We start from the raw sequence: 21362 nt of genomic DNA, 5'->3' as shown, positions 1-21362 counted from the left end.
TTTAATTACATTTCTAAATTCAGTATGCGACTCAGCAGTTGATCTTAGTGGAAAAAAAGCTTACATGGCCTAAAGTTATTGTCAACGTGTCGTCTTGGACTGCCTATTTGAACTTAAATACATAGTGAAGATGCTTGGGGATTAAAGGAAACCACAGAGCATGAGCATGGTGAATTCTGGTCCAGTGTCTGCAGACAGTGGCGATGCGTGCCAGCCGCACATCAGACCACAGCTGTTGAACACACATGTCCGAATAGTGAACGAATCTTTCTTTTGAGTCGGATGTTTTCAGTGAATCAGTTCACAAAAGTGATGCTGCGATTTGACTGATAGAACAAAAAGTAAATTAATTGAATAGCCTAGAAGTAATTTTTTAAAATAAAACCTAGGACTGCTATAAATACTTGTATAAAAGTTTTATCAACGCAATAAAACTGAATTTTTTCAGAAATATAGGCCTAAAAGTAGGCTAAATGCATTGTGTTATATGTATTGGATTATATTTAGTTTCTAACTGACTTTGTGTTTATGAGCTAAACAGCGACACATTGCAATAATCGTTCAATCTGGACGGGAAACTTAATTAACAGCAATATGCGCTGCACGTGATGGCGCAATAACGTCATGACGGAAAAAGAATCACTCTAATGTTTTTGAACCGAGCTGTTCGAAAGAGCCGATTCGCGGAAATGACTCGGACTCACTACAACACACTTGTTGCATGTGTGATAAAGTTACAGCAAACTCCTCCCATGGACCGCCCACAGCGGGCGCTTCACAGCAGAGCATCTTGCTTTCTTGTCTCACCCGACGAATACTTAGTAGATAAACAGGGCTTGAGGGTTGAAGTTTTATTTTTAAAGGTAGCCTATGGGTTGTTACGGTAGCGTTCGTCGAAGTTGCGTTGAGCGTTTAAATGTGTGAGAACGGTCGCGGAAATTACAATGTGGCTAAACTAACTCTCAGTTAGGACTGAGAAGAACAAGCTGGTAAGTGAAACATTTACTCAGTAGTCGCTAGACTTGTAGATCCTGAAGGTCAATGAAGATACTCCAGAGAATCTGTAGAGAAGATCAATTAAACGTGTAGAACTTAATGACATTTGAACTACTAATTTTAACTTTCTGTAATGTGGTAATGTTAGTTACTGTTCTTAATGAATGTTATTAGGTAGTGTTACAGAGAAAAGCTCATTTTTTATAACATTTTCGAGTTGTAGAACCTAGTTGAAGATGATATAGTAGATAACTTAACTGGAACGTTTCATTCTGTGCCTCACAAATTGTGAGCTACCTAGACATCATTTTTAGGCATTGGTTTATAGGTACCTTCGGGGAAAGCATTTTTGCATTTTACTTAATGCAAAAATACTGGGTAGTTCACACAAAATTAAAACCATTTACTCACCCTCATGCTGTGGAACATGAAATAAGATATTTTGAAAAATGTCTATTCAGTGAAAGTCGGTGAGGTCCAGTTTGGTTGTGGATGCCAAATACCTTCAATGGGGTCCAATTTGGTTATGGATGCCAAATACCTAAAGTGTATGTGCAAAAATGTCTTCTTCAAAATATCTCTTTTATGTTCCACGGGGAAAAAAAAGTCATACAGGTCTGGACTGACATGTGGGTGATTAATATGGCAATTTTCACTTGTGGGTAAATTATTCCTTTAAATGAATTGGAAAGAACTGACTGTACTGAAGCATAAAAATACCATAATATGTTTGCAGATATTTAGGAAACATGCTGAGTTCACATACTTGTTTCTAAGAAAATCAGAAACGGCTAGTTCTTCTACTTTGAAATGTGCATTCCGTGTCAGAATGTTTTGTTTTGGTCTGTGTGATTCTGCCCACTGCCAGTTTACCCAAAGTATATCGACCCACCAGGTTGCCAGTTCACGGAAAATACAGCATATTGTAGCCATGGAAGCCAGCAAACAGACAGGGTCAGACATCGAAGATTCTAGCCTCAGTATCCATATAAAAAGCTCTATGACCAGAGGCATATTAAAACCACTTACATCAACTTACAGTGTAAGGCTCATCACCTTCCATTGTCAGTTCCATTCGTTCTTTTCGTTTGTCTTCAATCTGGCAACCTGTGTCTGCCACTCGATTCTGGACTTAACTGTTCTCATAGAATTACAATGAATATTTAAACTTTACTTTTATCATAACTGGCGTAAACGGGTGTTTGAAAACAAGACTTTAAAGGCCTGTTAACATCAAGAACAATAACTATATATGTATGTTCATGTATTTGTCTGATGTTTGTCTGATTGTTGGTCTGTTGCATTTCTATTGTACATCATAGCTTAATAGTACTTTTTACTAAATGTATTGTAATTGTTTTATTGTTATGTTAATATGTAATTTTCTTTTCTTTTAGGGTGACTATTACCATCTGTCTAGGGACTGCAGGTGAAAAATAGCCTTCTGGCTAATTCTGGCATATTGACAGAAATGTTTATTAATATGCATTGTCCCTGTAATAAATAAATAAATAATAGCATACACATGCTTTAAATGCACCAGCTCTTTAAAACTGGTTCATTTATAGTTATAGTTCTTGTTCTCGGTGTAAATGGCTTTTCAAAAAGTTGACATCGATTTTGAGAGTCCACTTAATGTACTTAAGCCAGGTCAGCAGTTGAACGCGGATGATAAATGAGGCTGTTTACTGTCCTCCGGTCATGCTTTGAGATGCTGCAGCCTTAATTGCATTACCTAACTGGCCTGAGTACTTGCTCATGTCTGTTATTAGAAGTTCACCAGTCAACCATCTCACCAGACAACCCAAGTAATTCACCAAAGCACTTGGTGAATAAATATACCAGAACTGAAAGAATGAGATTATACTTAAGGAGCCAGGCAGAAACGTGATGTCTTGGTTAGTGTGATTTATGACCAGAGGTGCCCCATAAGCTCAATTCATGCGAATTATGCATAGAGTGAATCAGCTGCAGTGGGAGTCTGACTTGTTTTTGGCCTCGTAATTAGCAGAGAGTGAATCAGCTGCAGTGGGAGTCTGACTTGTTTTTGGCCTCGTAATTAGCAGATGGTGAGTATGGATGCATAAAATTTTCATTCATGAATGTGAGACTGCGAATGAGCTAATTTTCTTGCAGCAAATGGAAGAGATTCAGTGCGCCATCTGATGTTACCATCTTCTTGCTGGGTGGGTAAAATACCAATTTAGCCCATCACAGGCTTTACAATGCAGCCTATAATTGGAGACATTGTTTGCCCTTTCATGGCAACATAGTTGTCGTTCCTGCAGTGTTTTTGTCAGTGTGGGAACAGGCCGAACCTATTATTAGGCAGATGGGATAAATATGTAAGTTTACAGTTGGTATCAGATGTGTGTGGGATCAAGTTGTGATGCCGTCAAGGGTGCAGCTTGTGAGCGAGACAGCTTGAGTCAGAATTCTGGGAAGCATTCGTGCATAGGAAACCAAGATGAGCGCTGTTTGAACGTGTCAGCATCTGATACAGGCATCTGGTTAACTGCATCTTAACTGCCATTTTCACGATTATCAGATACCTCTGTGCACGAGCATAGCGCAGCCATTGGTTCACCAGGAAGTCTCATGTCAGGCTGCACATCAAAGGAAGTGTACTTGTTTGTGTCGTAGACGTTCTGTGTGGCTTTCATTATGACACAGGCATCGATATAAATGAGTCACCGCAGCTGAACCATGTAAACAACTGGCTTTGCGGTTGTTTCGCATATTCTTTGCGTCACTCTTTCGGTGTACCTTGTGGGAATTTGTGCCTGTAACGTGACTTGATCTCTCACATTTGTTCTAGCACGTGCCTGCCCTCATCTCAACTAAACCATGGGATCATTACGAAAGCCCAGGCCCCGTTTCATGAGCTCGCCTGTGCTGTCCGACCTTGCCCGCTTTCATGCCAGCTCGCCAACACTGCAGCTGTCCAACGCTAGTGTTTGGAACAGGTGGGTGGTTCCCTTTCCCAAGGATGAGAGAGAGAAAAGGCATTGTTTCATTAATTGCCATGAGATTTGAGGGGTTTTTATAGACACAACCGAGAGTTTTTAAAGATAAAGTTCATTCAAAAATGACTAAGCTGTTGTTATTTAATCGTTAACTTCAAAAACTTTTTAAAATATATATACTTTCCATAGTCAATTTTATTTTTACATTTATCATGAATTATTAATTTATTAATATTATGACATTTTTGGAGGAGTCGCACCACATGACATTTTACATCCTGAAGCTGATCTTAGCTAAGCTGCTCTTAAAAACACGTGGCAAGTTCATGTGATATGGAAAGCTTTTAAATTATTTTCAAGAAAAATTAACTTGTATTGTTATAAAAACATGCATGACATGTTATTACGTTATTATAAGAAATGTAATCTGTTTTTACAGTATGTTGGTTTCATATGGGTTTGAAAAACTTTTATACCATTTTCAAGAAAAGTTTGAAAGGTTTGTATCTACTGACTGTCAGGTAGCCATTAAGTAAAAAGTAATAACATATTTTCATTATACCTTGAATGCATTTACATCTTAAACATTATTTTTAAAAAGTTAATATATTCTAATCTTCAAGGTAAAAAAAGTTATTAGACAAATATCAAGTATTATTCATTCATAAGTGTTATTTAATTTTTTTTGATAGTTGCATCACATGACATTTTACAGCCTGAACTAACTTTATCTTGTTATAAACAGGTCGAATATTTTTAAGATACTTGTGTTGATAAAAGCTGATAAAATATTATTAATGTAGCTATTTTGTTAAAGTTTATTTCTAAGAAATAATAATAATAACAAATTATGCCAAACTACTTTTCTTTTTAATTGTTTCAATTGTTTCTTTTCAATTCTTTAATGAGAACTTATTTTTTTTCTCTTATTTATTCATTATGATATCAGGACACTAACTGACATTTATAACTGTATGTCCCCCTAAACAAATATCAAAATTAAGCAATTTTCATTTTAAATTTTCATTTTATTTCAGCAGTTAAAAACATTCTCACGCATAGAGGTGACTGTAGAAGTCATTGTAGAAAAACATGAAATGTAATAAATAAAAAAATTAATCCAAATAATGACAATTACATTTTTATTTTTTGATAAACATTGATAAAACAAATGTAAAAAACATATTTAGCTTTGAAATTTGCTTTTAGGAAGCCCTGAACTTTAAACTTGAGTCAAAAAGGGCGGTGTTTACGGTCACTGTACCTCTGACTCAAAAGTGAAACCTTGTTTTTTCATATATGATTTCACACTTTGCATGCCATATTTAGTCTTTAGGGGAAAACCCCTTAGAGACACATTCTTTAAGGCGTTGAAGTGTAGGAAGCAGACAGCAGCCTTTGCCTTTACCACTTCCTTATGGAAATGGGACCTCTGCTGCCCCTCTCTCAGGAAGTGTAGAGCAGGATGTTAGTCAGAAGTGGTCAGTTGGACCGCGGGCAGTGAAAGTTTGCTGGCAAGCAGACAAAAAATGCTGACTATAGACACTAAAACAGAGAATTTCCCTGACACAGGTGACATTGCTGGATTTTGAAATGTTTTTACGAAGTCTTTATGCATATAAAGGGATGTTTTGCATAGAATTTTCTTAGCTTGCAAATCAGTGGTCAGGCCACTTGAATGAGGCCTAGTTTCCTGATTTCTGAGTCTTTTCTGTTTTGCAGTGTACAAACGGCTGTAATTAAAGTCTTCCAAGGTGGGGGGCTACAGGCCAATGAGCTCTACACCCTGAACGAAAGCATAAGGTAAGAAAGTAATACACAGAATTGCAGCCATGTATTCAGTTCACTTCCTATACAATGATTTCAAGTCAAGATTAGACATTTTTGACTCATGCTAGTTGGCAATGACCCAGAATACACTAACAAACACATAGCAAGCAAATGGCAACCACTCACAACACTCTAGCTTTGTGGTGGTGAGTTTTGTACAGGCAGGCAACAGGATTTTTACTCTTTTTAATTGAGAAAAAGTAAAACATTTTGTTTATGAGGGTGTGTGTAACTAACTTAGCATTTTACCTGTTTTATCAGGTGGCTTTTGAGGACCGAGCTGGGATCATTTATCACTGAATACTTTCAGGTAATATAGTTTTCAGTTCTGAAGACATAATGAAGTGAATTTCAAAAATTTTTTTGAATTTGATGTGAAATTATTCTCGTAAATATTCCAGGTTCAACCCAGCTAACAAAAATACATTTTAAGACCACTTTGCTAACTTTTTAAATGTTTTTAAAAATTTCATGAATGAAAATTGTATGCATCCATACTCACCATCTGCTAATTACGAGGGCAAAAACAAGTCAGACTCCCACTGCAGCTGATTCACTCTCTGCTAAAAACGTTTTTTCTTGGTTAAGCATTTTGCAAACATTATGGAATTGTTAGTGTTGAATGTTTTCTGAACATTCTGAAACGAGTAATAACATATAGGGTAAACGTACCTATTAAGCTCACCAAAATCTATATTGAGACATTTTTAGTGCACAAGATATTGGTTTCAGTACAAGAAGTTATGTTAAAATAAAATATTAATCTCTCACACAAAAAAATATTTTTTAATACAAAAGCATTTAAATTAAGATATACAGTGGGGCAAAAAAGTATTTAGTCAGCCACCAATTGTGCAAGTTCTCCCACTTAAAAAGATGAGAGAGGCCTGTAATTTTCATCATAGGTATACCTCAACTATGAGAGACAAAATGAGAAAAAAAAATCCAGAAAATCACATTGTAGGATTTTTTAAGCACACCCCTGTTCCCATTAAGCTCACATCATGTTTTATAAAAAAATATTGTTTATTTTAAACAACCCTTTTTAAAGAATACTTTAAAAATGTTTTATTTGAAGGTACAGAATCAATCACAAAAAAACTGAACACTAAAATCAAGCAACAAGGCATTCAATTTGATCAGTTACATATTCATAGTGAAGTGTCATTTAAAGTCCCCATGAAATCAAAATTAAAGTTTTTATTGGGTGTTAGTATCAATATGTTAGTCTTAAGGTTACCTATAAGGCAGTGTGCTCCAGAACGGTGACAAAATTCGCATTTAGAAGATATAAGCATTAAAAGTTTGCAGTTCGTCACTTCCGCCCAAACGGCTCAACGATTTTTTTGACGTCGCATCGTACTTCAGCTTCTCATCAAACTTTCTGTCCAATCAAATGCTCTCCAGAATCCGAAGCGCCCGCCCCCTACACTATAAATAGATGCTGAAACCGCAGCTGAAATTGGTCACTTGTCCACAGAATTAGTATTTTCTGTACAGTGAATGGCACGTAGTGCACTATATAGGGGACAGGGAACGATTCAAACCGTGTAAATATGCTTTCCATTGAGGAAAAAAAGAAGTCTGGTTTTGCGCTGTCACGCTAACCATCGCACACACACTCTGCTCTGGTCCAGAGACACGATAGCACTGAGTGGATCACATGCGCGAGTCGGCGCAGACCACAAAATGTATCGGCGCTATTTGAATTCTACACAGAATGCTATATTTTATAGCAATATGGATGAGATTGTGGCTGGCATACCCTGTCAAATGCAGCTTTACGGAGCTCAACGGCTCTAGCCCAAGCTGTGATATAAACGAACGCTATTGGCTATTTTAAAAAGGGGTGGGGCTGCTTGATATGTCCCGCCCTGTCTTCCTGTTTCAGTTAAAATGACGTCAACACATAGAGTAACGCTGCGTGTTTCTAAGCATTTCAGGGGACCTTTAAGCAACATCTAGACTAGTCCACGTTCAGCTATTGTAAGTAGTACATATTCAAAAATAAAATAAAACAAACCAATAAAACATTTAATTCATGGGGATGAACACAGAAACTAGCCTCATTATGAAGTCTCTTATTAAACGGATGTCAAGTTGTCTCTTAAGGCTGGAATACACTACATGATTATTTGCCCTGATTTTACACCAATTTACAGTCCGGAGAAGTTTATGCTAGTTGCCAAAGGTCAGAGCCAGTCTGCAGATTTGAGTCGACTGATTCCATAGAAAACCCCATAGTGTATGATGGACACAGACTCCGATCTTTTAGCTTCAGACTTTGATTCCATCCAGTCGGAGGAGATCAAACATGTTTGATATTTTCAGCAGATTTTAGAACGCATATTGTTTTCATTTGTCATGTGTCTCCTAGCAATAATGCACACATTTCTGTGTGAGTTTGTTGTGATCGGAAGGAATTTAAAGTCTGCAAGTGTGAGATCCTCAGTCGTTTAGTGTATGATGCCCTTTGTGTATGTGCCCTTTTTGTTTTCTTTTGTGACTATTTACAAAATCTGTAAGTGTATGATGTCTGGTGTTTTAAAAATCTGTTCACATTTTAAAAGTTGTTTAGTGTATTCCAGCCTTTAGTCGCTTCTTTCCTGGACGGATCCGACAGATTTCTGATGGCTCCGTCTTTGTATGGACGACATGCCTCTTTCATCTTTGGGCATAAACTATAGTTATGATTAGATTTTGTCATCGTAAAGCTGTGAAAATAAGTTATTAACCATTTTATAAAGATTAACTTAAAGTGACAACCATCAGTTAATTATTTAAAGTCTGTTTATGAAGTATTTACATAGACGGTCAATGTGGAAGAGCTTAAAGAGAGCACACTAAGCTTAATTGGAGCAGCAGCAATATTTAATAAATTTCATGTAATATTTATTAAAATGACAAGGTTTTGCTAAATAAATCATCTAGGTCATGTATTAAGTTCATACATATTTTAATATGAACAACTATTATTAACAATATGTATGAAATTATACTTTTTCTTATTGATGTCACACTGAAGCTGTGTGATTTTCATAGTAGTGCACCCTTTAAGCTCGCCTTACAATAATATGAAATCTTTAAAAAATTGCAGCAGCGTAAAACCACAGACCAGCAATAAACTGTAAATTTATAATATTATGGATGTAAAAGTACAAGCCAGTAATGCCTGTGAAGTAATATATTAGCGTAGCACACAATCTTATACAGCTAGTCAGCTAACTGGGTTCTGTAGCATCTGCGCTATGCTGCTAAAACTATCTAACTGTAATTATATCCCACTTCAAGTTCCAGGTTATAATATGCAAAAGTCTAAACATTAATCTCTTAATTTTACAGTAAGTAGTGAAATTTACCCAAAATAAAGGCTTAAACGTCTAAAATGCACATTTAAAGGGCTCCTCTTTTGGTGAAATTTTTAGACAGCTTTCAAAATGGCCGCCAAACAGTGTGAACACATGAAGACCCATATCTCAGTGTGCAATGATCTGATTGACTTGAAATTACAGGAGGTATGTAGTAACAAACACATCAATTGGTTAAGACATTAAATAGGATAATAAATTATATATATTTTTTATAATCTGAGTTCAAATATGGAAGTGTGCTTAATGGGTACGTGAGCTTAATAGGTACGTTTACCCTAAAAAATGTCAAATTAATGTATAAATAATGTTTTTGTGCTAATTTTTTGAGAACGTTATTAAAGACCAGAGAACTGTGAATGATATTCAGAACGTTTGTTCGTAACTTTGAGCGAACATTACCAGAACATTGACTGTTAACTAGAAAGTTTAACTGACAGCATTTTTGGAATTATGTTAATGTTCAGTTGTACTCTTTTATTTCATTCAAAAAAAATAAATCAAGGTTATGATGAGGCATTTACCGTGGAAGTGAATGTGGCCCATTATCAAAGCATTAAAAAGCAGAAATGTGAAGCTTAAAATTTTATAAAAGCTCTAATATTAATACTTAATGTTAAAATATCTATTAATTGAGCTGTGAAGGTATTTAAATCATTATTTTTACAGTCGTTTCAGGGTTTTATGGTATTATGTTGTTATGAAAAAATTCTAGGAAGCATTTTTTTTTTACACAAATCATGTTAACTCTCATATTGTTTATATATTGTGGCTGAACTATTGAAACAATAAATATTTCAGCATTTGCAAATTGACCCCATTCACTTCCATTGTAAGTGCCTCACTGTAAGATTTTTTGTGTGTGTGTGTGCTAATCAACATTACGCCACAAATGCTGTCAAATGAGCTTAACTTGTAATAAATCTGGGATATTCTCTAAAGTACCTGCATGACTCATTTTATCCAGGATCAGCTCTTGAATAAGGGTCTGACGTATTACACAAATCATGTTAACTCTCATATTGTTTATATATTGTGGCTGAACTATTGAAACAATAAATATTTCAGCATTTGCAAATTGACCCCATTCACTTCCATTGTAAGTGCCTCACTGTAAGATTTTTTTTGTGTGTGTGTGCTAATCAACATTACGCCACAAATGCTGTCAAATGAGCTTAACTTGTAATAAATCTGGGATATTCTCTAAAGTACCTGCATGACTCATTTTATCCAGGATCAGCTCTTGAATAAGGGTCTGACGTATATTTTGGAGAAGATTCAGCTTCATAACGGTGAGTGCTGAACCCATTTTATAGGTCTTATTGGTGCATTTGATGGCCTGCTTGAGCTCTAATAAGGTTTTATACAGATGTGTGTAATTCAATCGCTCCTTGCATTCTTGTCTCATTTCTCATGCCCAGATGAGACTCGTCTCCAAGCGGTGTCTGAGATGTGGGTGAGGTTTTTCACAGACATCCTGCCAACTCTTCAAGCTATTTTCTACCCCGTGCAGGTATTAAAATGATCTCACCTAGCATTCAAAGTAGTGGGTTGGCGTCGAGTTACCGACACTATGGTGACTGGTGTTTTTTGGCTGGGTTTAGGGTCAGGAGTTGACTGTGAGGCAGATGGCTCTGCTAGGCTTCAGGAACATGGTTCTGTTGAAACTTCCTGTGGAGAACATGTTTCAGGGCTCCTCATATCCTCCTCCAATCACACAGATGCTGCTGATCCTGCAGGTGAGCTCTTATGAGGTAATTTGTGCACTAATAATGTCGCTTTTATGATGCATCATGAACATTTCCACCACATCTGTAATTTTGAGATGGAAATTACATTTTAGGAAATGTTTTTGGTCCTGATAGCTTTAGAACTAGCATTTTGTTTGTCTTAGATGCTCAAAAGTAATTTGGCAACTTGAACAGAAAGGATGCACAATAAGTCATTAAGCACAACAAGTCTCTCATATTTTATCTCACACCCTTCACTGACATTGTTGTCTTTTCTCCTTGGTAACCAAGTACAGTAACATTTGAAAAAACGTTTAGGTGAAAAAAAAATGAGACACAGTCAGTTTGTGTAAAAAAAAAAAGTGTTAAAAAGCAGAAATGTTAAGCTTAACATTTTATAAAAGCACTAATTTTAATGCTTTTTTAAATACATTATTTTAATATAGTAACATATGAAAAAAATGTTCAGGGGAAAAATGGTTGTTGTAGAAATGACGCAACAAAAAATTATATAAATAATTTGAAAAATTAGACTTATTCAGACAAAAAGTGCACACATTCAGCAGGCAAATACTTATTCAATATTTATAGTATGAAAAATATTTATATAAATATCGTTTGTGTTTATTATATCTCTGTTGAGATCTTAATAATTCTAAAAATGTAATAACATTTTTAGGGTAAATCCTGAAAATTGTATATACGAAAATTTATATATAAATAGATATATAGGCCTCTAATTTAACCTTCATATTGTTATTAGTAATTAAAAGTAAAACTAAATAATAAAATTAAAAAATTTTAAAAAGCGATATATATATATATATATATATATATATTTAATATTAGTCTGGTAAGTAAACAAAAAATGTACTAGCCAATGGCAATTCTATTGCCAAGGTGTCCATAGGGGAAACTTAAACTTGAAAATGACAAATTTTGGCTTGGCAACTTATTGATATAAAAGAAGTTGAACTGCTAAACTTAACTACACAAAAATTTTAATTAATTAAAGCTAAATATAAATTTTTTTTGAATTTTTTTTTTAAATGACAAGCACATAAACTATAAAGCACTTAACAAACTAAAAATTTAAATGAAATCTGAAAATAAAAAAATTCAAAACAAAAAAAATACAATATGAATTGAATAATACTAAAATAACACGAGAAAAAAGTTGTCCATTTTAATAAAAATCAACCACTGAGACATAAATGTTATGCAAACATATGCGAAATATTGTTAATGCACAGGTGAGAATATGAAGAAGAGATATGAAGATAAATGAACGTTAGGAGAGTATTCCCTGAGTGCTGGTGTGGGAACATATACGGATCTGCTTTGTGCTGCTGTAATCTCAGATGAGATTTGAAGAGCCTCTATGAAACCAAGCACCTTGACCCAGCATTCGTTTTTCAAATACGGCTCCTCCATACAAAAGAAATTTGTCAGCTTTGTTCCAGAACAAGGCTGAGTACCGCAGGGATACAGTGTCATGCTTAAGGGCATAATGGTGATGAAGCACACTGATGTGTCATCCATTTCTCATTTACTCCCACTTGTCAGCTGTCTTGGGATTGAACCCAGATATTTAACTATTCATCTACCAGCAGTGATTGTTGGCTCTTTGTTTTGGATCCTTATTTTCATGATGTTCTTCTTTTGGGGCAGGGCATTCATGAACCTAATGGACCTACGCAAGAGTATTTCCGGCTCGAGAGGCTAGTGGACATGGTTATATCGCCCTACCTGAGTAACTACCTCAACATGAACCCAAGCAATTCCTCTTCAGGTGCTCTTTCTTTCTTTTCTTTTTTTTTTGGGGGGGGGGGCGCAGGGTGTTGTGGGTCAATGACATGATGCCCCTTCTTTGTCTGGGTCAATTAATGTAGTATTCATAAAAGCATTAACAATTCAATTTGTATAACTCAATACAATACAATAACTTGAATACACATTTATGATGAGCATAATTTAAATTCCTGAATAAAAAAATTATTATATTTTTTAAAGGGGGAAATCTGTCAGGTTGGTATAACTGTATAAATATCATACATAAAAAGGAATATCATGAAGACAAAAGCCTCATTAAAAGAATAATTTATTTAGTAGCTTGGCTTAACCTTTTAATATTATTTATTAGATTTTTTTTTTTACAAAACAGCTTCACTACTAATTAATGTTGTTTATTAGTAATTTAAAAAAAAACTTTTGTCCACTAATTTTAAATCATATAGTGTAACCAACATAAAGAAAAAAGTGCAATAATTATTGTAAAAAGCAGATAATTTGACATTTTTATAACAAGACAAAGTTAATTCATGTTGTTAAATGTCATGTGGTGCAACTTAGAGGTCTGCGTTCCTGTGGCTCTCCTGTGGGAACATTTATTTATTTTTCTCTGCGTATTTCCTACTGTTAACAGAAAAATGTCAAACAAATTTAGTATTTTGACAAGACGAATAAAAATAGCTAATAGGCCATTTTTGTACAACCTACATTTTTTTTTCTCTCTTTGCGACACTTTTTCCTATTGTGTTGTAAATGTTAAATGAATTTTGTTCATTAATAATTCATGATATTTGAATAATATATTTGCATAAAGTTAATGTTGTAAAATGTCATGTGGTGTAACTCCCCATACATGTTAAAATTTATAATATTTGTAAAAATGCCTTTGTACCTTGAAAATATATTATTAATAATTAAATATATGTAAGTCAGATAGCAAAAAATAAAGTCATATGGCGGAACCAACTTGCAGAAATTTTTTTGGAAGTCTTAAGATCGAGATGTCATTTAAAATGTTAGATAATTTTACCATTTTATGGCAAAGTTCGTTAATTTTGTAAATTGTCATGTGGTGCAACTCCCTATAAACTTTATAATTCATAATAAAAACGTAAACATAAAACCATGTCTGTATTTATTATCGGAGAAATGACAAACAACAAGCGCTACTCCACACTGCTCAAAACTTGCGTTTGAATCATCAGTGGCAAATTCTTTATATATAAAACACATACTTACAGTCTGAGAGTCAGAACAGCCGGCATTGTAGTCTACTCTACTAGGATCATGAAACAGTCCTCCATAAAATGTGCTGCACACATCTGAATATTTGGGTTGAAGTGTTCTGGAAAAGTGTTGTAACTACAACTTAACCACTGATTTCTAGTCGTGTCCTCTTTTGGAAGACCAAACAAAGTAGTTTCGCTTTCACAACGAAACACAGCGTCACACACGGCGGGAGTAGACTCACTAGAGTGAGCGGAGGCCTAGAGTGAGTGGAGGTGGGCGGGCTAGAGTGAGCGGAGACCTAGAGTGAGGAACGGCTGGCAGGCTAGAGTGAGTGGAGGCGGGTGGGCTAGAGTAAGCGGAGGCCTTGAGTGAGCGGAGGTGGGCGGGCTAGAGTGAGCGGAGGCCTTGAGTGAGCGGAGGCCTTGAGTGAGCGGAGGCGGGTGGGCTAGAGTGAGGAACGGCTGGCGGGCTAGAGTGAGCGGAGGCCTTGAGTGAGCGGAGTTATTTTATTGATGATTATGCCGCATGACATTTTTAGAGTCAATAAATGTGTTTCTTGAAAATAATATAAAAGTTTATCAAACCCATGTGAAGCCAACAGATATTCATATGTCACTGACCCTAGTGTAACTTATGCATGTTGTAGTCAGCATTAAATCTAATCAGCGTCATAATCGCTTCCCCCACAGAGGATCATCTGGAAGGCCTGAGGTTGGTTGCCACTCCACACCTCAGTCAACCTGAGATTATGGTGACACATTTTGGCCACGAGTCTTTCCTGGCACCTCTGATCGAACACGAGGGTGAAGCCTATTTGGAAAGGACCGGTGGTGTCCGACGTCACACAGTGGCCAATGTGCATTCGGACATCCAGCTCCTGTCCATGAAAAACAGGATGTGTTCAGAAAAAGTGGAGGTCAGTGGGGCGGCCAGGATGACCAAGACAGAGAGCAAAAGGACACCTAAGACTTTCTGCAGTAAACCGGCCTTTTTTGACTCCCGGCCAGGTGGCGTGGAAATCCTCCGAGGGCAAAGCACTGCAGAGATGAAGTGTGGCCTAACTAGTTAAAAAAAACTCTCTCTCACGCTCTCAAAACGCCCACTGAGATCTTGTAAAGTTACGATAACTGAGACAAGCTACAACGTGCTCGCTTAATACAATATGGACTCTACTGCTGTGGAAATGTGAGCTGTTTTGTGTGCTAAATACTGTTTGGCCTGTCAGTGTAGCCTGTTTTTAAGAGCTTAAGAGTGAGGAGGATGGTTGAAGAAGCTTTCACTTCAGCCGTTTCTTGTAAAGCACACCAAAAGTCACACTTTTTTCTGTTGTGGAGGTGGTAAAACGGTGTGAAAGTATGCTGGTGAGCAAAAGGTTTACAAAGGTACAGCAGAAACCATACGAGACAAACTAACGGCACTTCCTTACAATTAATGTCTTTACATTCTCTTTCTTAAGCGGTCTTACCGTTTCATTTCTTTGTAGTGGAAACTAAACATGCTGACATGAAGAAAAATAAGATTTTTAGTCTTTTATGAATGTTTTGTTTTATTTTATGAAATTTTAATATTTAAAAAATTTAATTTAAAATAATTAAAAAAGAAACTTAATTCAATGTGTGTGTGTAAAATAATGTATATTTTTGTAGTAATAAATTTAATGAAGAAAGTGTATTTGAAATCATTTGGGCATTTGATTGTTCATTCAACACTGGACTGTACGTCTAAGGTTTGAGTAGATGTCTTTAGAGGTTCATGTGAGCATTTCTTTGCGGCTCTGGCATGCAGTGTAGAGTTCCTTCAGCAGATTAGCTGTTAAGGAGCTTTAGATGCTGTTTTCAACGTCAACATCACCTCAGAATACGTTTGTGGTGGTGTTTCAGCATGTGAGCTGCCAAAGAGCTTTATTGCGAGTGTACTAAACAAAGACTTTTGACCTTGGAGCAGATGGTTATGTGTTCATCAAAGACAATGTTTTGTTTGCTTTTTGGGATTTTATTTTGTTATTTTAGCTTGGTTGTATTCGTAATGTGAATATTTTAAAACTTAATTTAAATTTAAATTTAAGAATTTGGAATGAAAATATGCTTAATGTCACAACAATACAAAAAAAGTCTTAATGGTCAAAACAAAATAGCGTAAAAAAAATGTGTGTGTGCGTGCGCATGTGTGTATGTATGTGTGTATATATATATATATATATGTATGTATGTATATGTAAATATCAGCTACTGTTGTTTTTTAGATATGGCAGAAGGAGCCAGACTCATTGAGGAGGTTCCTCTTCTGACTGCCACTGGAAGAAAGTTCACTGTAATCTTATTTAAGGTGATTAGTTCAGTAAGGCTTTCCTATTAAGAAGATAGGGAAATTGTGCAGCCGAAGGGCATGAATACATGGGGAAGTAAGAATAAAAAAATGTACTGGTCTTTAATGCCATCTTCTGGAAGGTTTACTTGATTGCAGCTCACAGTCAATAAATAAAAATGAGTTCCTGTTTTTTTACATTTCCGTTTTTAGTGTTAAAAGCTGAGAGTAGAGTACTATATATATATTCAAATTTGCAAAATATTCAAAAACACTACAACAGCTACAATAGCACTTGGAAGTTTAGATGTTTGTTTAATACAGTGGTGTACAAAATTATTAGAACACTAGTATTATCACCAGCTAAAAAATGGTTTTAAGTCAGTTCTGCTGTAGTGTGTCAGTAGGAAACATCAGTTTACATTTCCAAACATTCATTTTGCCATTAATTGTAATAATCCAGTGAGAGTTTTGTTTGCACAAGGAGTCTGACAACAGCCAGTGCTTTATTACAATTAATGGCAAAATGAATGTTTAGAAATGTAAACTGATGTTTCCTACTGACACACTACAGCAGAAGATAGAAATAACTGACTTAAAAACATTTTTAAGCTGGTGAAAATACTAGTGTTCTAATCATTTTGTACACTGTATCTCTTAAATCAGATGCTACAGTGAATATGACTACATTTTGTCATTCTTATATTGCATTTTGTCTTCTTGTTGTTGTTATTATTAATCAATAAAATAAAACAGCCCATTTTCTATTAAGTTTAGTGGCATTCTTATTCTTCGTATATATAGGCTATAGTTTTGGGTCAAATTTAACCCCAATTTTAAGAACCTTTCAGGTTTTGTTTGTTTTAAATATTAATTACATTTGACAAAAATAGTTCAATTTTTTTTTAGATTTAGCCCCTCAGGTGTCTGAATAAGTCGTCACCTTTTTTTCTAGCACTTTTTTTTTAGACCGTAGTGCCATTATTTAGCTCAATTCAGTTCTGTGTTGGTTCAGTAGATCAATAACATCGTAAAGTTCATCAATGCGTACAATGGGACTAAAAGCCCACATTAGGATGGTTAATAGTGACATTTTCTTTTCATTTCCTTTCAACAGGGCCTCAATAGTGATTAGCGCATTAGAGACCCAATCCAGCAGATGGCGCTCTTTCCCAATCATCTCCCAAAAGCGTCGAAGAAGCGTTCCTCCCGCCGCCGCGCAGAGCAACAAACCCAAGCTGGCGTACTGCACGCGAGATCAACGCTCGCTTCCAAAATAACATCCCACTGCAGCCCACATCACATCTGTGCTTTAATACCGCGTCGCGTTTGGAGACATTTGGAGCGGATACAGCGGAAGTGTCGCAGGAGGAGCAGCAGAACTGCCGTTATTCATTGAAACCCCTCGGTGAAGTCAGACACGCTGATGGCGGCGACAGTGGAGGAGCTCTACCGTAACTACGGCATCCTCGCCGACGAGAAAGAGGATCTCAGCAAAGTAAACAAAGCCTCATATCTCTGTGTTGTCCGTCTGAAGGAAAAGTAGTCGTTAGATATTCAGTTTGGGAGGGGTTTCATTCATATAAAGGCTATACGCGGCCTCCTCTACGTAACGTTACTAGCATATTAGCGCTAATAGCTAACTGGAAAGGTTTTTTTTTTTTAGTAAGTAAGCTAACAGGGCCATGTGTGAGCTATTAGGGCAGCTGTGCATACAGGAAGGGTTTGTTGCTTTTGTGTCTGATAAAATACGTTTAGTTAAATTTGAGGTTTGTCAAAGAAAAAGCTATCACGTTTAGCGAAGGCTAATGTTACGCTGTGTACGTAATGCGTTTGTGAATGTGGGGTTCCGCAGTCCTGCGCACAGAAATACTGATGAATGATTAACAGCTTAGGATAAGCTTGCATCAGGAAGGATGAGTGAATTTACATGATGCAAATATGGTAGTTTTTCCTTATTTTGGGAGCATAACATCTGATGTTAAGGTATGGGGTGTAATATCAAACGTAATATTTAATAGGGTTGCAAAATTCCGGGAATTTTCAAGACTGAAAACTTTCCATGGGAATAAACTGGAAATTAGCAAAATTGCAGGAACTGGGGACTTAAATGTAGTTGAGAGAAAAAAAAATCTTGCAGCACAATCTTGGTTAAAACAACCAGATTTAATGCAATTAGAATTTCTACCCTACACATTGCTTAATTACATGCACACTGCTTACTGCAGGGCTATTGAGGCCACACCCCCTGCACTCTGCTTTCCTCCATAACATGAACAGATCATTTCTTAAAGGTACTGTATTTAGGATTGACACGTAGGGGTTGAACTAGGTATTGTAGTCCAAATTCAAAATATTGGAGTAGAGGTCGACGGGGCCTAACATGCTGAGTCCATTCGGGCCATTTATTAAATTTTTTTTACAAATCGGGCTCAGGTAGGGGTGTGCGATTATATATCGTCTGCGGTAATATCGTAATTGTTGTTTTAACGATGTGCGATTTTACATTATCGAGTATTTTGCAAAAACCATTCAAAACATCCCTACAGAGCACACGCTTACATTACGTGAAGTCTAGACTAGTGCGTGTGCGCATTTAGTGTGTTTTCTTTCACTGCATGATTCAGTCTATTAAAATGACTTTAGAATGATCACAAATTCAAGACATGATGGCAGAAAATTTATATATTTATACCACTTCATATAGTTATTCAATTTCACACGAAGAGTGCAGTTTTTCTCCAAAAATTACCATGATTACAAACGTGACATTGAATTCTATAAACAATAAGTTAAGAGACTTATGTTTTAGACACCATATTGCTTGTTTTTGCTCTTTCGCCAACAAAAATCATCCCGAAAACAGCCACTGCTGTTTTGTGTCTCTGAGCAACATGACGGTGTTTCGAATGAATCAACCGTTTAAATTATTCGGTTCAGTCGCAATGACTCACTTATTAACAGTGATTTGCTGCCACCTGCTGGCGGTTTTAATTTCAAATTTTGGCTCTTTTTTTTCATGTTTTAAATCATTTCAAATATCAGTATTCAATGTTTTATTTTTAATATATAAAAACATTATTTATGCATTTGTAATTGCATGTTAAATGCATTCATGTCTTGCATTAAACAAAATACATGTGTAAATACATCTAAATGCCACTTCAGATGCAGCATCTGTGTTGATTTAATTTGCTCGGTAACAGCCCAAATGTCTTATTATTCTAATTCACTGATTAAATGTAAGAATTTGACTCAAAAGGTAATGGACACTTTTAGAAAAAATGACTTTATAAAGGTAAAAATGCCCATATAATGCAAAAATCTGTTTAAACTTATGAAAAATGAATTTCTATCAGTATGAACTGACCACCACACAGAATATGAAGAATATTAAAAACATTAGGAGTCAGCTGTCTTCGGCAGTCCTTAAGGTACAAGCACAATAACACACTCAGCAAAATATCGTCTAATTATCGTTATCAATAAAATCCCAGAAAATATCGAGATATAATTTTTTGTCAATATCGCACACCCCTAGTAACAGCATTGTTTTTGATGGGACTGTTTGTTAGTACGACTTTCAGATGGAGCTGCATTTACTACACAGAGCCGTAGATCACTGACAAGCTACTCAAAATTGCGTTCAAAATCACAGTCGATTCATTGCCGATTTTGAACGCGACTTTGAGTACCTTGTCAGTGATCTACGGCTCTGTGTAGTAAATGCTGCTCCATGAATTAATTAATACATTTTAGGGGTGTGATGAGATCTCGCAAGATCCGATGTGTCTCGCGAGTAGTGTTGGGTAATGAAACCCGGTACCAATATGGCACCGGTACCTATGTAACCGGTATGTACTAGAACCAAATCTGAACACAGATTTCGGTGCCTCATTTTGGTGCCATGCCTGAGCGATCGATTGAATTATTGTCCTCTGGTTCTCCAAAAACAGATGTAAGAAGCATCATCACTGGCACCGCATGTGAAAAATAATTTCCCGGCTGAGAAAATGCACGTGAACTCAAGTCGGAAAGCTCTAATAATACAAATCTTTGTAGTAACGAGAGTGTCCATGTTGTTTTCACATTCCGACTTAAAAGCACAACTCGGGAAATGAGAGCATCCGAGGAGCGCGTGAATGCAGTAATTACACTTGCTCTGATGGCAGCAGGTATCCTTCCGTTAACTAAGCTAAACATGCTTAAATTAAAATGCTAAACTTCCCTTGTATTCACATTTATAAACCTGTTATCCAACAAAAGAGAAGATTAACCTTTTTACTCCACAACACCAGTCAAATGCTTCCTTTTATGATCTGATGAGGCTTCTTGTCACAGAATGAGGCAGAAAATATGTTCCATATGCTACTTTAAAAAGAATACATCGATTAGCAATAGATTATAAATTAGGGTGACCATACGTCCTCTTTTCCCCGGACATGTCCTCTTTTTGGACCTACAAAAATGCGTCCGGCCAGGATTTCTTAATTGCCCAAAATGTCCAGGATTCGGCTGTTTTCTTAATCCCACTCCCGCTGAATCTCTGACCATTGCCGCCTGCTCCCGCAACATGTGTTTCGCTCCCACGATTTTCGTGTCCACTCCTTTAAACATTCTAATATTGTGTATAATTCTGGCGCATCAGGGAGCCGCTCTCAGGATGCGGTGTCTTTAAATATTTTTGAATGAGCGTTTGCGCTGTTTACTTTAACTTTTGATTTCGCGTTCACACGCACTCTGTGTAAAGGGAGCATCTTAAAAGATCAGATATTTGTCAATGAGCTCAGAATCTGTTGAGCAGCAAATACTCCAGCATGGTCTTGTCAGTCATCTCTCCTTATTCTCGACCTGTGATCAGTCAAAGCTGACTCTTGGTAGCTCTTGTTGGATGCAGGGTTGCCAAGTCTGCGTTTTTTTGCACCGAATTGGGCTACTTTTAAACTGTTGCCATGGGTTGATTTTCCCAAGTGGGTTAAAGGTTTGAAATATTGCATAAATTACATTTGACTGAAATGCTTGTATTGTACGGTGACGCATTGCTGCCGCACACATTATTTTTTCCACTCAATTATGTCGTTTTAACGACATCTTTTCTCGTAATAACGAGATGTTTTCTCGTTAAAACGACATCTTTTCTCGTTAAA

General features: G+C 36.2%; 2 protein-coding genes across 5 annotated transcripts in view; both read left to right on the top strand.

The window, feature by feature from the left end:
• Window positions 1-763: 763 nt before the first annotated feature.
• On the top strand, window positions 764-15412 carry prr5l (proline rich 5 like). 4 transcript variants are annotated; one of them, XM_016290246.1, is made up of 10 exons: window positions 764-989; window positions 2394-2425; window positions 3815-3962; window positions 5685-5765; window positions 6054-6102; window positions 10395-10452; window positions 10582-10673; window positions 10765-10899; window positions 12562-12682; window positions 14601-15412. In XM_016290246.1, the coding sequence occupies exons 3-10, from the start codon at window positions 3844-3846 to the stop codon at window positions 14978-14980; spliced, it is 1035 nt and encodes a 344-aa protein (XP_016145732.1). In that variant the 5' UTR covers window positions 764-989; window positions 2394-2425; window positions 3815-3843; the 3' UTR covers window positions 14981-15412. The 4 variants fall into 4 exon arrangements, with proteins under 4 accessions (XP_016145732.1, XP_016145731.1, XP_016145734.1 ...); XM_016290248.1 differs by lacking the exons at window positions 764-989; window positions 2394-2425 and adding exons at window positions 2540-3065; window positions 3133-3182; XM_016290245.1 differs by lacking the exon at window positions 2394-2425.
• Window positions 15413-16123: 711 nt separating this feature from the next.
• Window positions 16124-21362, top strand: part of LOC107598858 (apoptosis inhibitor 5-like) — an 18632-nt gene continuing 13393 nt past the window's right edge. Inside the window, exons 1-2 of the mRNA XM_016290306.1 lie at window positions 16124-16236; window positions 17333-17713. Coding sequence (XP_016145792.1) covers window positions 17642-17713 — 72 coding nt within the window. The 5' untranslated portion in view covers window positions 16124-16236; window positions 17333-17641. The remainder of the gene's footprint in view (window positions 16237-17332; window positions 17714-21362) is intronic.

The sequence above is a fragment of the Sinocyclocheilus grahami genome, unplaced genomic scaffold (genome assembly GCF_001515645.1).
Source record: "Sinocyclocheilus grahami isolate Dianchi unplaced genomic scaffold, SAMN03320097.WGS_v1.1 scaffold257.1, whole genome shotgun sequence".
Lineage (NCBI taxonomy): Eukaryota > Metazoa > Chordata > Actinopteri > Cypriniformes > Cyprinidae > Sinocyclocheilus > Sinocyclocheilus grahami.
This window is presented reverse-complemented; position numbering and strand designations above follow the sequence as displayed.